The 16,062-nt window shown below is 43.2% G+C and overlaps 1 protein-coding gene across 1 annotated transcript in view; it reads right to left on the reverse strand.

Moving 5' to 3' along the window:
- Window positions 1-16,062, reverse strand: part of COQ5 (coenzyme Q5, methyltransferase) — a 24,162-nt gene that overhangs the window by 1,034 nt on the left and 7,066 nt on the right. The window contains exons 2-6 of the mRNA XM_018557379.1: window positions 13,310-13,459; window positions 10,250-10,474; window positions 4,399-4,505; window positions 2,834-2,922; window positions 664-775 (exon numbers count right to left, since the gene is read on the reverse strand). Coding sequence (XP_018412881.1) covers window positions 664-775; window positions 2,834-2,922; window positions 4,399-4,505; window positions 10,250-10,474; window positions 13,310-13,459 — 683 coding nt within the window. The remainder of the gene's footprint in view (window positions 1-663; window positions 776-2,833; window positions 2,923-4,398; window positions 4,506-10,249; window positions 10,475-13,309; window positions 13,460-16,062) is intronic.

The raw sequence follows: 16,062 nt of genomic DNA on the forward strand, positions 1-16,062 counted from the left end.
CACACACACACACACACACACACACACCAACCCCTCCCCCGTCCAAGGGTCTTTTGGCCAGTCCAATGACACCACAGATCCTTCCTTACTCTTCTTCTACACCGGGGTGGGGGTGGGCTTTCCTTACTACTGCTATTGCAGTGCAATAATACTCTAAGCCCAGACTGCATGGTGAGGCCGACCAAGTAGCCTAGGCTCAGAGGAAGTCAGCTGAATGACTCTGGTGTCATTTATCTGGAAGGACTAAAGGCCATCTAGTGGTGAAAAGTACTATGTCCGTGGCAGCATGCCCCTGTAAACCGACTGCTGGCTGCTATAGATTGTTTGGCTCCTTTCCAATTGTCTTATAGGGGCATTAGTGTTAACTCTTTCTTGGGACAAAAACATATGTGACCTAACAACTCCAGAGTCCAGTACAATATCGATTTATACTCATTGTATTATATTTACCCTAAAGCATACTGGTTCTCTTAGAATGGCTTACTTGTTGTAAGAAATTATAGATCAGGTATGTTATAAAAGAAACGTTACATTCAGCCTTAATTTCAGTTCCTCACAAGCTTCTGGCGACTTTAATGCAAGATCAAAAGGAAACTGCAAAATGTTCCAAAAATTGGAGCAGACAAAAAGAAATGTGTGACACCAATCAGAAATGAATCTTACCTGTGGAGGGAAGCGTCGGATACTCTCAACTAAATATTGGTAAGATTTCCAGTCTCCGGCTATGACTTCTCCCAGCACCGGTATAACCTGGAAACTGTATAGATCATAAATCCTGCCAAGAAGTAGATGGTTAGTGCTTGAGATTCTAGATTCTGCTGTAAAGGATATCTTTCATGCAGAAATACACAAAGCAGATCTTCATATTTTTCTTTTACAGTCAGTTCTCCTTTTTGGACAATCACAACACCAATTGGGCCATTTGCCAACAATATGCGTCATTTAGCTAAATGCTCAATGTACCTAAAAACATGAAATAATCATAACTCAAAACAGTGTTTTCAAGCGGATTCTTGAGAAATAGGACTCCTCTTCCAAAAAAATCTGGGTGCTATAATGAGCACTTCCAATGATCATGAATGTCCTTCACCAATTCAAACATGTGCTTTTTGATCACTTGCAAGGATCAGACCATTGCTTACAAAGACCAGGCCCTGAATGGGCTTCTTACATGTGCTAGTCTGCTGACAAGAAAGATTCATTTACACTAATTGTGTTAAAGCCTGTTCCACATGAAATCTCTCTTTCTGCTGAGATATTTAACAGAACAAATATTACACAATCCACATAACACGGCGATATTGGACATTTCCTACAAATAGCATGAATTCCACTATTAAAAGGAGAACTATGAGGTGGGTGCTTTTCACTCACTTCATAGTTCTAGCCGACCTGTGACAATGAGACTGTCACAGGTCGGCTCAGTAGATTGGGAGGTGAGCGAACACATACCGGGTTCGCTCGCCTCTCGATCCTGTCACGGCTCTCTGCCGTGACAGGGGGAGGGGCTGGATTCCACTCTCCCCCGCTCCGATCTGCCAGCGCTGACTGGCGGAACGGACGGGGGAGGGGGCGGGTACAGCTGGCTCTGCCTCTAGATAGGCAGAGCCAGCTGTCACTCACGCAGCTGGGCGGATCCCGTCATCTAAGTCGTGATCCGCTACAGCTCGCGGTATACTGAGCTTAGGGTAACGGGAGGACGCTAGTTTGTGTCCTCCCGTTACCCTAAGGAGAACTATGGGTAAAAACACTGACCCCATAGTTCACCTTTAAGCTGGTTTTAATATTTACTGTCATCATGATTTACCCATTCATGTCTTATATGTCTGACCACTCTCAGGACCCACTAGCCTCCTGCGGCTTTGTTTCTTCACCCTCTATGGACTGTTGCCGATACCTGGCAAGTAGATATTAGCTGACAGGTCCTAGAACATAGACTAAGAGTAATCGGTCTTTTAAAAACAAGGAAGAAGTGTAGGAGAGGCCTTAAATAATAAAGCACCATACAGTGGAGGAAAAGCATAAGAGCTCAAACAATGGCACAAATGTACATGATTAGCCAAAGACAAGCAGAAGAGGAAGGTCTCTTGCTGCCTTATTCACCAGTGGGTGTGACAGGTTATGAGGATAGTGCAGCAGCGTCAAGGAGGTGAGAGCAACAAATTAAACTCTCCCTCCACGCTGATCTGCCCTTTAAACTCTAAGGAAAAGTAACACTATACTATTAAAAGGGGAAAATACAGATTTTATTACGGTTTGTTGCTCGATGTTTTTTTTTTTTTTAAAACCTTGTTTGAATGTACAGCTTGTGATTACAAATGTACACAGGGCAGCCCTATTTGCACATTATATATGCAGGTTTTGCTTAGTAATGCTTCATATTCATTGTACCTTACCCTTCCTCTCCCTCAATGCACTTTTATCAGTTAAGACCGACTGATTGAAAACAATACTCTCCGTATGCGGCTGGTATTTTATTTGTTAGTGAGGAAGGCTGATTTCAGGGAGCATCTACAAATCTTTATATGCAACACAATAATGGAATATGGTACTGCATTAAAAATGAAAAAAGTCCAGAGGTGTTTACTGAAAATAAACAGAAGGGAATTTATCAAAACTGGAGCAGACAAAATCTGGAGCAGCTGTGCACGGCAACCAATCAGCTTCTCTCTTTCATTTCATATCTTAACTGAACAGACTGAAGAGAAAAGCTGATTGGTTGCCGTGGGCAACTGCTCCAGATTTTGCCTTCTCCGGTTTTGATAAATTCCCCCCATTGTACTGTTCCTTTAAGCTGAACAGAGCTACAATGTATTGTAAAATTAGCTGTTACCTTGCTAGTAATGGGTTATTGACTTGGCTGAATTCCAGACATAAGAACCTTCCTCCTGGTTTTAACACGCGATATGCTTCTTCAAGAGCCTTTGGAAAAAAAAAACATGAAAAAAATAAATAAAATGAAATACTAGAAAAAAGGTAACACGGTGAATATGGCTTTTTTCATATATTACTTCCCCTTTAATTGTTTGACATTGCTCATCAGTGAGGGCCTAATGCAGTGCGGTGCTGCCACACACTGAGCACACTACTTGCATTGCTGCACTATGGTGACATGCATTCTGAATGGCACCACAAAACACCTTCCCAGCACACCTGCGTTGCATTGCAGTGACAATTCACTACTGTGCGTTGTGAAGCACTACTGAAAACACTGCATGCACAATTTTGGATCTGTTGCGGTGAACATCCAAAGGAATGAACTGCACTAATGCAAGTTAACCCAATGCAGCGGACTGGGCTTTTGTGGATGGGACCCAATATTAGGCCAGCTGGATTTCACCAATTGCCAGCGTAACTGCTATCCTCATATCAAAAATCTGTTTCTTCTGATATAATAGGGCCCCACACTAAACCAGATGTATTGCCATTTATATAAGAAGTCTAGACATATATATAGTTCACAAATAGCAATAATATCTGATTTAACGCTTTCCCTGCCAACCCAATATTTCCATTTTTCTGGTGTCATTCACAATGCTTGTTATAAACGTCAACATTCCCCAATATGTTTTGTAAAAGCAGAGAACCTGCAGAATAAAAATATAGTATTGTCCTATAATGCTTTATTTAGAGGGTTCATAAACGTTTTTGTTTTTTTTGTGTGTGCAAGCAAACACAGTATAATCTCCAAGACTTAAAGAAGAACTCCAGGCAAAACGTATTAATCCGTGCAGTGGGGTTACCCCTGCACTGCAAGGGAGGGTTATCTGCTCTCTTTTGTCTAGGTGCTAAGAACAAAACAAAAAAAGGAAGGGGAGGTCTACTCCCCCAAACCTCGGAGCCAGCTGGCTGTCATAGCACTTCCTCCAGCCCGTCTCCTCCTAGGCTGTCCTATACGTTGTGTATTGGACGTGATAGCTCAAGGATCCTTAGACCACTGCAGCGGAGGGGGAGAGGAGCTGGAAGGACTGGTCTAAGAGCAAGCCGGCTCAGAGGATCAGGTGTTCTTTATTTTAGCACCTAGATGAAAACGAGCCATCTACCCCCGCACTGCAAGGGTTAATAAAAGTTTTGCCTGGGTTCTTTAAGTATACCTAAACATTTTTTTTTTACTTTGGATAGGGTGAGAAATGGTTTTTTTGCCATCTGTCTCCAGTCGGGAAGGCTTCCCTTAACCTCCTGTCCTGTAAACATAACAGATAATGAGAGGAAATCTCTCCAAGGTGACGGTTGGACAGTTGTCACCAAAACAAGTGCACCCATGGTAACATTTCCCTCCAATCCCGTGCTTGTTTTCTCCCTCTAGGATTGCCATGACAGTTCAAGTATTTACAATCAAAGGGTTATAGTATATGTCAATCTTCCAAATAGTGTCATTTGTGCTCGTTTTTCACACACCTTCTCTATATGGGTCACATTTCGAATCCCAAAAGCAATTGTATAAACATCGAACTTGCCATCGGCAAATGGAAGTTCCTCAGCATCACCAGCTACCCAAGACAAACCTGAACAAGGAAAAAAAAAACACAGCACTTGTATTTGACACCAACTGATCAATATGGTTTTATTTCAGACTGTAGTGTCCTGAACATTTCACAGATTCATTAGCTTCATTCTGTGTTTGTAATAACAGACTCCGATCTGGATTTGGCAGTATTTGAGAAGCAAGCTACTAATTGTCAACATTATAATGGGAACAGTCTGCAAAATCAGTGCCAGAATCAGGATGGAGATTGCCTTTCCTGAACTCTCCTTCTGAAATTGATGATCCACTGGATTCAGGGACTTTTCTTGGACTCTTGATCTGCATAGTCAGGACTCAAAGAGCTAAAGCCAAATGGTTTGCATAATTGAAAGAAATAAGAGATTGACTTCAAAAGTGTAAAAGACCTGCCTAGCATCCTGTCTTCTAGGTGAAGGATTGTACACACTTCAATGGCTCAGTACACAGCAGCAATCAGCTACTCTTTCGCTGTGTTGTGTTGCCTCAAAATCTGCCTGCAAAGTCTGGTTCACATCACACGCTGTAGGCACACAGACTTACCTCGCCAACATTTCTGCTGGGAGAGTGTTTGAGACTTGAGTAGTACAGAGCCTACACACAGGGTATACCTATAAAATGGCTGCCTCCTTTGAGTGCATATAAGCCGGGATATACATATAAATTCTCCAGAAACACCGGGCCAAAAAAATTAAGTCACACACGCTAATATTTCGCTTGGCCAGCTTTAGCTTTGATTGCGGCACGCATTTTGTCGCGGCATCGCTTTAAAAAGCTTATGCAATGTCACAACATTTATTTGCGTCCAGAGTTTCAAGGTCTTGCAGTGATGATGGTAGTTGGACCGCTGAGTAAAGTCTTTTCCATCACATCCCAAAGATTCTCAATGGGGTTAAGGTCTGGACTCTGTGGCAGCCAATCCATGTGTGAAAACGATGTCTCATGTTCCCCGAACCACTCTTTTACAATTTGAGCCCAATGAATCCTGGCATTTTTATCTTGGAATATGCCCGTGCCATCAGAGAAGAAAAAAACTGCTCATTCAGTATATTCAGGTAGGCAACTGACCTTCTGGGAACATAACATTGCTGAACCTAGACCTATTATCCAATGCAAGGCTCTGACCTGTTTGCTTAGCTAAATCCAGGACGTGACTTTTTTTTGACCAGGCAGTGTATATGCTATGAGGGACGTATATGCTACAAAGGTGTTATTCCCTTGATAGGCCAATAAAGCTGGCCATATACCTATAGATTTTCTGCAGATTTTCTATGGTCAGATGTAGGGTTGCACAGATACCAAGTACAGTACTCGGTACAAGTACGAGTACAAGTACAGATACTTTTGAGCTCCAAGACTACATTAGAGAACAATTCAAAAATTAGGAGGCAGCTGTCATTTGTAAGGAGCACACGGAGCTCCTGGGATTTGTACATCTGTGTTTTAATGTACGATTTTGTTTTTATAAATATAAATAAAGGGATGTACAGATACCAGTTTTGCGAGTACGAGTACTGGTACTTGCCGAGTACTTACAAGTACGAGTACCGATACACTTTTGTTTATTGTCATGTGACAGTTTTTCTAAAACAATACAGACTAATGATTTCAGCACAGTGGTGGAGTGCCAGAGCCAGGTCCCAGCTGCAACCGCTGCAACCCTGGTAGTTCTCATGAAAATGCCAAGTATCTGCACTGGTACTCGAAAAGTATCTGTGCATCCCTAGTCAGATGGAAAAATACCTGAACAATCTGATTGGATACCGGCATTGTTCAGGTATTTTGAAAGCCAGCGGGCTGACTAGCAAGATACTGAAGCTTGGCCCAGTGGGACATTCCTCCATCCACACAGTTTAGCGTAGATGGAGGATTCTTCCATCTGACCATAGACTATAAATCTGCAGATAATCTATAGGTGTATGGACAGCTTACAGGGATTTGTCAACTTGCCTGAGATCCAGAAACTGAAAGGTTAAAAGGAGCTGAAGACTATTCTGCATCTTCTTTTTACACCAAGGGAGCTCTTTGTGTTATCCTACATAACACAAAGATTTTATCAATACCTACAACTGCAGCGTGCTGTTTCATAATCTAGGACGTCTGTGTTTCTATAGAATTCTAGAGCCCTGGTTTCCATGACAGCACAAGCCTCCTCAAAGAAAGGATTGGTATCTGTTAGACGGGAATATCTCCGTCTTCATATACAACAGATGGGACCCACACCATTCAAAAGGGCCATAACCACCAACTAATGCATATGAAAAAAAATTATATGGGCACCCGTACAAAAGCCTGAATCAAGTACATACATCTCTACTTGTATACTAATGTTACCACAATGTCGTCATATAGATCTACATTTCTCCACTCCTCCTGGAAATAAATGTAAACTAGAAATCAGGCCTATTTACAAGTAAGCAGTGGATGACGTATTGAAAACTATGTAGTAGTCAGAGGCATAACTAGAAACCTCAGGGCCTCGGTGCAAGAAACCATGAAGACCCCCCCACCCCCCCACAAAAACCCCATGGATTTTGATACCTTTTTTTTATATTAAATAAACAGTATGTATGTTATGACTTTCAGGGCTAGTTCACACCAGCCCCAGTGTGTGCCGGCTCAATTTGGTCCTGGAACACACTGGATCGCATCTCGGCCGGCTCACTGCTTCTGGGGTGGGAGGATGATGGAATATGTAGAAATGAAAAATAAAACAAACAACTCTAGCATGTATGCCTATTACAATGCTGATGTTATAACAGAATAGTATATACTGGGATTCTATCCTTTGTGTAGATGATCTAGAATCACGAAATAGTTAAAAGGAATGCTTCAGGAGACTAAAATGGAGACTGCTGCTGCGGCTGCTGCCATTTCTTTCTAAAAATACTATTGGCTTGCCTGTCAACGTAACTCTCTGGCTTCAATTCTCTGAATCTCTGGCTTGAAACAATTACATGGATATAGGCTTTTGACTAACTTTTCTGATCTGTATATTTGTTCCAGATCAGTGACCAAAATATTGGATCCAGTAGGTCATCCGAACAGCCAAGTAGCATGCACTCTCAGTAGGAGATCAGCAATAGCAGCCCCCTTTGAGAAGCTTTTTTCAAAGCTTTTTTTTTTTTTTTAACATATTTCTGAACAAATGACCTTGTGAGGCTAAGGCCTGTCTGCTAGAGCTTCCTAAAGAAAATGTCCAGGCATTACCAAACAACCCCAAACCTCCCTCTCTAGAACATTTACCAGCTTTATTTTTTTTTTATTTTTCCTTGCTTCACCAGGCTGGTCAAGGTTTTGCAGTGGCAGACATCAGTGTATGTATATGGAATTGAACTGAGGGGGAAAGGGGGTTAGCAGAGCTCCCACTTTAAAATGCTGACTTCATCATTTTTATAACATTCAAACATTTTTTATAAAAACTACATACCAACATGTTCACAAAAAAATGAAAAGATTTGATATTATTGGTTACAAAGCCAACAACATTTAAAATGTCTTGCCATACTGTACAGGACACTACTGGCTTAAAACACAACTCCCCCCAAAATTACATAGTATTTGAGGTTGAATAAAGACACATGTCCATCAAGTCCAACCTATTGTGTGTGTATGTGTATGGGTCCCTGTGTCATCTTGTTATTAGGAGTACTTGTACCCCTGTATATTACCGTTTCTCAGGAAATCGTCCAAAAGCTTCTTGAACGATTCCACACTATTAGCTGAAATTACTGCTTGTGGCAACGAGTTCCAGACCCTAACCGCTCGAACTGAGAAGAACCCCCTTCGCCCCTTGTGTTTGAATTTTTTTTCTACCAGTTTCAGGTGGTGGCCTCTAGTCTTTGTTACGGAATTAATCGTAAATAGTTTGTTGCTAATGTTGCTATGACTATAGAACATTAATTCCGGCGTGAACATATTTAAAATTAGTAACCAGTATTTCAGACAGAATGGAGAGTGGTTAGAAATCCTGTAAAGCTTTACATGCTGTCTATGGCTCCATTGCAGAGATTTTTCTAGGAGGTGAAAAAGTACCTTGGACATCAGAAGAACTTAGAGGGTTATTCACAAAGCTGCCAAAGGCAGCCGAGTGAATAACCCACCCGAACGCTGTTCTGCTATTCACTTCAGGCATGTATGGCTGAAATCAGCCGTACATCGGCTTGCTTCGGTTCAACTGTTCTGCTCAGTACCTTCGTGGTATCGAGCAGAATAGAAAAACAGTGAAAAAAGTTGAAAAAAAATGCTTACAAAATGTAAATAAATGACATATATAAAAAAATAAAATAAAGATTAAAGCATTTTTTGTTTAAAAGAACAATTGGGCAGAGCTAGCAGTGACAGCTAGCTCCACCCAACTGTTTCCTATTGGCCGGGACCTGCTGGAGTCTTCTAGCAGGTCCCGGCTAATGAATAACAACTGGGCAGAGCCGGCCGTGACGTCATGGCCGGCTCCGCCAAGCTGTCATTGTTTAATAGTAGTTCAGCTTCCCCAGGTAACCTGGGGACGCTGATCTGTCATTGCAACTGGGCGGGGCCATCCATGCGATCACATCTAGCTCCGCCCAGCTGTCAGTTGCAAGGCTTTCGGCCCCTCCTCGGGTTTCACTTCGGCTCAGTCGAACCGAAGCATATGCTTTCGGCTCGGCCGAGCCCCTCGGCCAGCTTCGGGAGCTGTACGGGCTATAGTAAATAGCCCGTACAGCAGCCATTCGGTTCTACAGAACCGAAGGGCTCCGGCAGCCAAAGGATCAGCTGGAGCTACGGCTAATCCTTCGGCTAGCTTTGTGAATAACCCCTAGTATAGCTCACTAACTTGTTGGAAAATATCAGTGCGATCTGGCTGGTTCTTTATTCTTCTAAACAATGAAGGAGTTAGATGGGCATGTGCGGTTTCTCTATTTAGGGAAAGCTACAGGAATAAACTCAACATTTTAGACACTACAGATAACATAAAGATGTCTCCTCAACCACTGCTTTCAGGAAGACCTCTGACCAGCCATGTAGCTGATCAAATAATAAACCATTCTTCAGGAATTACATCTGTAAATCTCTGGACCATGTTAAAAAAACATTTTTTGAAAGCTGGGAATATTAGGAACAATCATACTATAAAATATGACACTAATAAAGCAAACAATGTGTTTTGTTTTTTTAACGGAATATGAAATATTGTATACAATTGTACACACATTTAGTATTTTCAGGGCAGCCAGCAGGTGTAACTTTTGTCTCCCTTTCACAATTTCCTGGGTCTCCTTTACTTGTTTGGTGTCAAAGTCCTGTTATTTACAAAGCTCAGTAGCTGAAGCTGCAATTTATACACACACACACACACACGTCAGAGCAGTGAATTACACTTGACCAGATGTCTCCACTAGAGGTTATAATAAGAGACATCATACCTGAAAGGTAAGTATTGGTGCTGTGCTATCTCCTTAGCTAACCCATAGAGGTCTGGGAATCTCGTCACAAAGTAGTATAGAAATATCTACCTATCCAAAGTAGGTATAGAGGCACTCGCAGGTCAGGATGGACTGAACTCCATCTTGAATTCCAAAATGTTGATAAAATGCTGATGATGCTTTGACTTCTCTCCACTGCAAGACCCTTGAGTTAGGGCTACACTACACAGAGGTGTGTGTGTATATATATATATATATATCACATACATACATACATATACATACACACACAAAACTGAAGTTTGAATCTAAGGTTTTACTCTTCCTTTAACATTCAGTTTACCTTCAGAGTAACCCATTTGCAGTAACTTCTCTTTTCCAACTTTCAACATCTCCTTGTTGATATCACAGATCACAGCCTGCGAACCCATCAATGACCCGAGCTGATCATGACTGTATGATTTTGAGATTTCTGACCAGGACAGGTTCTGCTGAGATTTTATCTGGCTGCGAATCATTTTCTCCCTTTGTGCACGGATGTAATTGATAAAGCGAAATGCAATATCTCCTGTAGGCAAAGAACATAGATGAAATGTAGAAATTGTAGAAGTAATCAAAACACAATATTTCGCTTAGCACAACTTAGCATATGCAGGTTACTTATTGCCTTTGATTTTTATGCTGGAAAATCCATCACTATGCTAACGACAACCTCCTCCAGTTAGTATGATATTGGTCAGACAAGACTGCCAAACAGACTGAAGAATTGATAATTTACCTTAAAGCTGAACTCAATGCAACCTACTAAATACAAAGTTGTCAAGGGATTTGTGTTACTGTCCACCGAGTCTTGAGAATTACACAGCCCTGCCAAGCTTACTTTTCTCTGCTACAGTTAAACAATACAGCCAGGTTACCTCTCTTCCCCCAGCCTCTAAATGGACAGTGTCGGAGCAGCATCAGACATTTGAGATCACCGTTCTGCTCTCTTTTGCTGTCACCATCCCTCTCCCAGTCTGCTGATGTACAGGGGATTACAAAAGGCTCATATCAAATTAAATTTAGGTTTTTTTACAAGCAACATTTAAAATCTCTTTTTTTTTTCTTAAATAAATACGTAACTGCATTTGTGTTTTTATATCTCTCTGGAGTTCAGTTTTAAGGCACATGCATATGGGTGTAAAAAAATAAAAATACTGATACCAATGCAGAATACCAATGCAGAATCCTGCTGGTATAATCTACCAGCAGGTAAAATACGGATACCAATGCAGAATCCTGCTAATATAATATACCAGCAGGTAAAATACCGATACCAATGCAGAATCATGCTGGTATAATATACCAGCTGATAAAATACTGATACCAATGCAGAATCCTGCTAATATAATATACCAGCAGGTAAAATACCGATACCAATGCAGAATCATACTGGTATAATATACCAGCAGGTAAAGTACCGATACCAATGCAGAATCCTGCTGGTATAATATACCAGCAGGTAGAATACTGATACCAATGCAGAATCCTGCTGGTATAATATATCCTGCTGGTATAATATACCAGCAGGTTTTACGGGTATAATATACCAGCAAGTAAAATACTGATACCAATGCAGAATCCTGCTGGCAGAAAGAAAAAAAAATCATGTAATGGTCCATAAAGTGCTTCCGTTTACATGTGTTTAGATGCGTAAACTTCTGTAAAATGTTCACATTCCTAAAACTCTTCTTCCTTTCCTCTACCTCAGATTTCAATGCATTTATGTATATGCATACATAGGTAGGTACTGGTAGGCTGGAGCCTGAACCAGTAAACAATGATCACAGGTTCGGATGAACATCCAAATATTGTGGTTAAGCTAGCAAGGGTAGCGGGGCTGCGCAAGGCAATGCCAGTATGAAAATTAGAGCCATTCAGCAGGTAGGTGTCCACAGTCCGAATGAATGCAAAGTTTCACTGGAGTGCACCTATAAAAGGTATCTGATGACATTAGATGACCATTCTTTGAAATATCAGGATATAGTGATGACAGACATCAGAAGACAACTACAGATAACCTCTTTTACTGACAAGAATGGATTGTTCTGGTCAATAACTTGACTCCTTAGCTAAGAGCAGCACCAGGGTTACCTGCAATGCAGACATATGGGAACCCTCTCTAAAAAAGTGTGCATGTTGATGTTCCTATTAGATCAGTCAGTTGTTTGGTGGGTCAATCATATTTCTAACTCTTAACACTCCCAACCTTTAAAGCAGAACTCCAGGGAAAACTATTATTAACCCTTGCAGTGTGGGCATGTCCCTCTGCATCCTCACGTCCCATACACCGTGTATAGAATATGATGATTTCGGGAACTTAGACCGCTGCAACGGAGGGGAGGGGGGGAAGAGAGGCTCCAGAGGCCTTTCTAAGGGCAAGGTGGCTCCAAGGTGAGTATAACGATTTTCCTCCCTACACACAAACGAGCAGTTAAACCTTGCAGTGCGGGGGTAGCCCCACTGCAAGGGTTCATCATTATTTTTCTCCAGAGTTCTTCTTTAACTCCAGTGAAGTGACCAGGAGCTGTCATCTGTGTTTGGTAGTTGTTTGACTGTGTCTGCACTGCAAATTAGCGCAATGCTGCAAAAGATTTGATCTAGTAAATGTGCATGCGCGAACCTTGTTGATCATAAAAGGGAGTTGTGACGCAGTGAGAGTTGCCTGGAATAAAATAAAAAAACCCAGCACAAGTCTCCAGAGATGATCTGAACCCAGAATGTATTTACAGTCGGAATAATGACCTTCTGTTTTTTCCCACATAGCTTAGAAAATTCAAATGCCGACAGGCTGCACTCCATTTGGGTCAAAGTTGAGACACAGTTTGTCTCGGACACCTTTTCTTAATTCCCCATCATGTATCTTCTTAAAAAGGAGAACTATGTGGTTAAGGCTTTTCCCCATGGTTCTCCTTAGGGTAACGGGAGGACACAAACTAGCGTCCTCCCGTCACACTAAGCTCAGTATACCGCGAGCTGTAGCTCGCGGTATACTGAGACGCCGCGGCTGAAGCGGATCCCAATAATTATGTCTGGATCCGCCCAGCTGCGTGAGTGACAGCTGGCTCTGCCTATCTACTGTAGAGGCAGAGCCAGCTGTACCCGCCCCTCCCCCTTCCGATCCGCCAGTCAGCGCTGGCGGATCGGAGCGGGGAATCCAGCCCCTCCCCTGTCACGGCAGAGAGCTGTGACAGGATCGGAAGGTGAGCGAACGCCGGTACGTGTTCGCTCACTTCCCGATCTACTGAGCCGACCTGTGACAGTCTCATTGTCACAGGTCGGCCAGAACTATGAGGTGAGTGAAAAGCACCCACCTCATAGTTCTCCTTTAATTTTGAGTACTTTTATTCATTCAACTTGTTACCTGTCCCTCCTGCCACATCTAGCAGCTGAGTGCCGGGGGTGGGATTCATATGACGGATCAGCCAGTCTTTCCACAACCGGTGAATTCCCAGGCTCATTGAATCATTCATAATGTCATATTTCTGAGCAACACTCTCAAATACACGATAGACTGAAAAGAGAAGAGGTTAAGACAAATTATATTATCAAAGGATCTTGGGTCATACTGTAAGGATTCCCCTTAGGGACAGTCCACATCCCCCTATAACCTAGTCTCAGCTATATACTCCTAAACACTGGACTCTGTACATTACACACCCATGCACTCCTGACCTGTGCAACCTATGCGTTACATACTCCAGAGCCCTGCACTCTGTGTACTATATACGCCTGGCTCTGTCTTTAACATACTCCCCACCCCTGAACTCTGTGCGTTACACTCTGGACCCCTGCACTCTGTGTGCTACATACTTCTGACCCCTGCTGCAGTCTGTGCACTACATATGCATATCCCCTGCACCCTGTGCGCTACGCCTGACCCCTGCACGATGTGCATAACATACGCCTGACCCCTGCACAATGTGCATAACATACGCCTGACGCCTGCACAATGTGCATAACATACGCCTGACGCCTGCACAATGTGCATAACATACGCCTGACGCCTGCACAATGTGCATAACATACGCCTGACGCCTGCACAATGTGCATAACATACGCCTGACGCCTGCACAATGTGCATAACATACGCCTGACGCCTGCACAATGTGCATAACATACGCCTGACGCCTGCACAATGTGCATAACATACGCCTGACGCCTGCACAATGTGCATAACATACGCCTGACGCCTGCACAATGTGCATAACATACGCCTGACGCCTGCACAATGTGCATAACATACGCCTGACGCCTGCACAATGTGCATAACATACGCCTGACGCCTGCACAATGTGCATAACATACGCCTGACGCCTGCACAATGTGCATAACATACGCCTGACGCCTGCACAATGTGCATAACATACGCCTGACGCCTGCACAATGTGCATAACATACGCCTGACGCCTGCACAATGTGCATAACATACGCCTGACGCCTGCACAATGTGCATAACATACGCCTGACGCCTGCACAATGTGCATAACATACGCCTGACGCCTGCACAATGTGCATAACATACGCCTGACGCCTGCACAATGTGCATAACATACGCCTGACGCCTGCACAATGTGCATAACATACGCCTGACGCCTGCACAATGTGCATAACATACGCCTGACGCCTGCACAATGTGCATAACATACGCCTGACGCCTGCACAATGTGCATAACATACGCCTGACGCCTGCACAATGTGCATAACATACGCCTGACGCCTGCACAATGTGCATAACATACGCCTGACGCCTGCACAATGTGCATAACATACGCCTGACGCCTGCACAATGTGCATAACATACGCCTGACGCCTGCACAATGTGCATAACATACGCCTGACGCCTGCACAATGTGCATAACATACGCCTGACGCCTGCACAATGTGCATAACATACGCCTGACGCCTGCACAATGTGCATAACATACGCCTGACGCCTGCACAATGTGCATAACATACGCCTGACGCCTGCACAATGTGCATAACATACGCCTGACGCCTGCACAATGTGCATAACATACGCCTGACGCCTGCACAATGTGCATAACATACGCCTGACGCCTGCACAATGTGCATAACATACGCCTGACGCCTGCACAATGTGCATAACATACGCCTGACGCCTGCACAATGTGCATAACATACGCCTGACGCCTGCACAATGTGCATAACATACGCCTGACGCCTGCACAATGTGCATAACATACGCCTGACCCCTGCACAATGTGCATAACATACGCCTGACCCCTACACAATGTGCATAACATACGCCTGACGCCTGCACAATGTGCATAACATACGCCTGACCCCTGAACAGTCTGACCTCTGCACTCTGTATTCCTCAGAAATACCCACTATCATTCTTGGTGACTTTAACATTGCTACTAACATTAACACCCCAGCCTCTGCTCAATTTCATAACCTAACCTCTTCTTTTGATCTAACACAATGGTCAAACACTACTACTCACTCTGATGGTCACATACTAGATCTTGTTTTCACCCACCTATGCACTACTTGCAACCTCTCCAACACCCCTTTCCCCCTCTCAGACCACAACCTTATCAGTTTCACCCTCACCCTGTCCCCAACACTGACTCCCCCTACACATCACACTGTCACCCGGAGAAACCTTCGCCACCTCGACCCTTCTCTTCTCTACTCTGCTACTGACTACCTCTATGACAAAATCTCACCCCTGTCCTGCCCTGACCTGGCTATTTCTGTCTTCAACAGCTCACTTTCATCCTCCCTAGACAATTTGGCTCCCCTCACTACACGCAGACTTAGACCACGTCCACTACAACCGTGGCAAACAAAAGAAACCAGACATCTAAAAAGACATAGTCGCGCTCTTGAACGACTGTGGCGAAAAACTAGATCTCTGCAAGATTTCACCTTGTATAAAGCTGCCCTCCTAAAATATAATTCCTTCCTCCGTGCTGCCAAACAGACTTATTTTGTTACTCTCATTAGCACACTCTCATCCAAACTAGAGCTGCAGCTAACGATTATTTTCAAAATCGATTAGTTAGCCGATTATTAAGTTCGATTAATCGGTTAATCGGATAAAAAATAAAATACATTTTAAAAAATGGCTCCAGTGATGGGACTTCT

Source organism: Nanorana parkeri, unplaced genomic scaffold, assembly GCF_000935625.1.
Source record: "Nanorana parkeri isolate BGI_ZX_2015 unplaced genomic scaffold, ASM93562v1 scaffold282, whole genome shotgun sequence".
NCBI classification, from domain to species: domain Eukaryota; kingdom Metazoa; phylum Chordata; class Amphibia; order Anura; family Dicroglossidae; genus Nanorana; species Nanorana parkeri.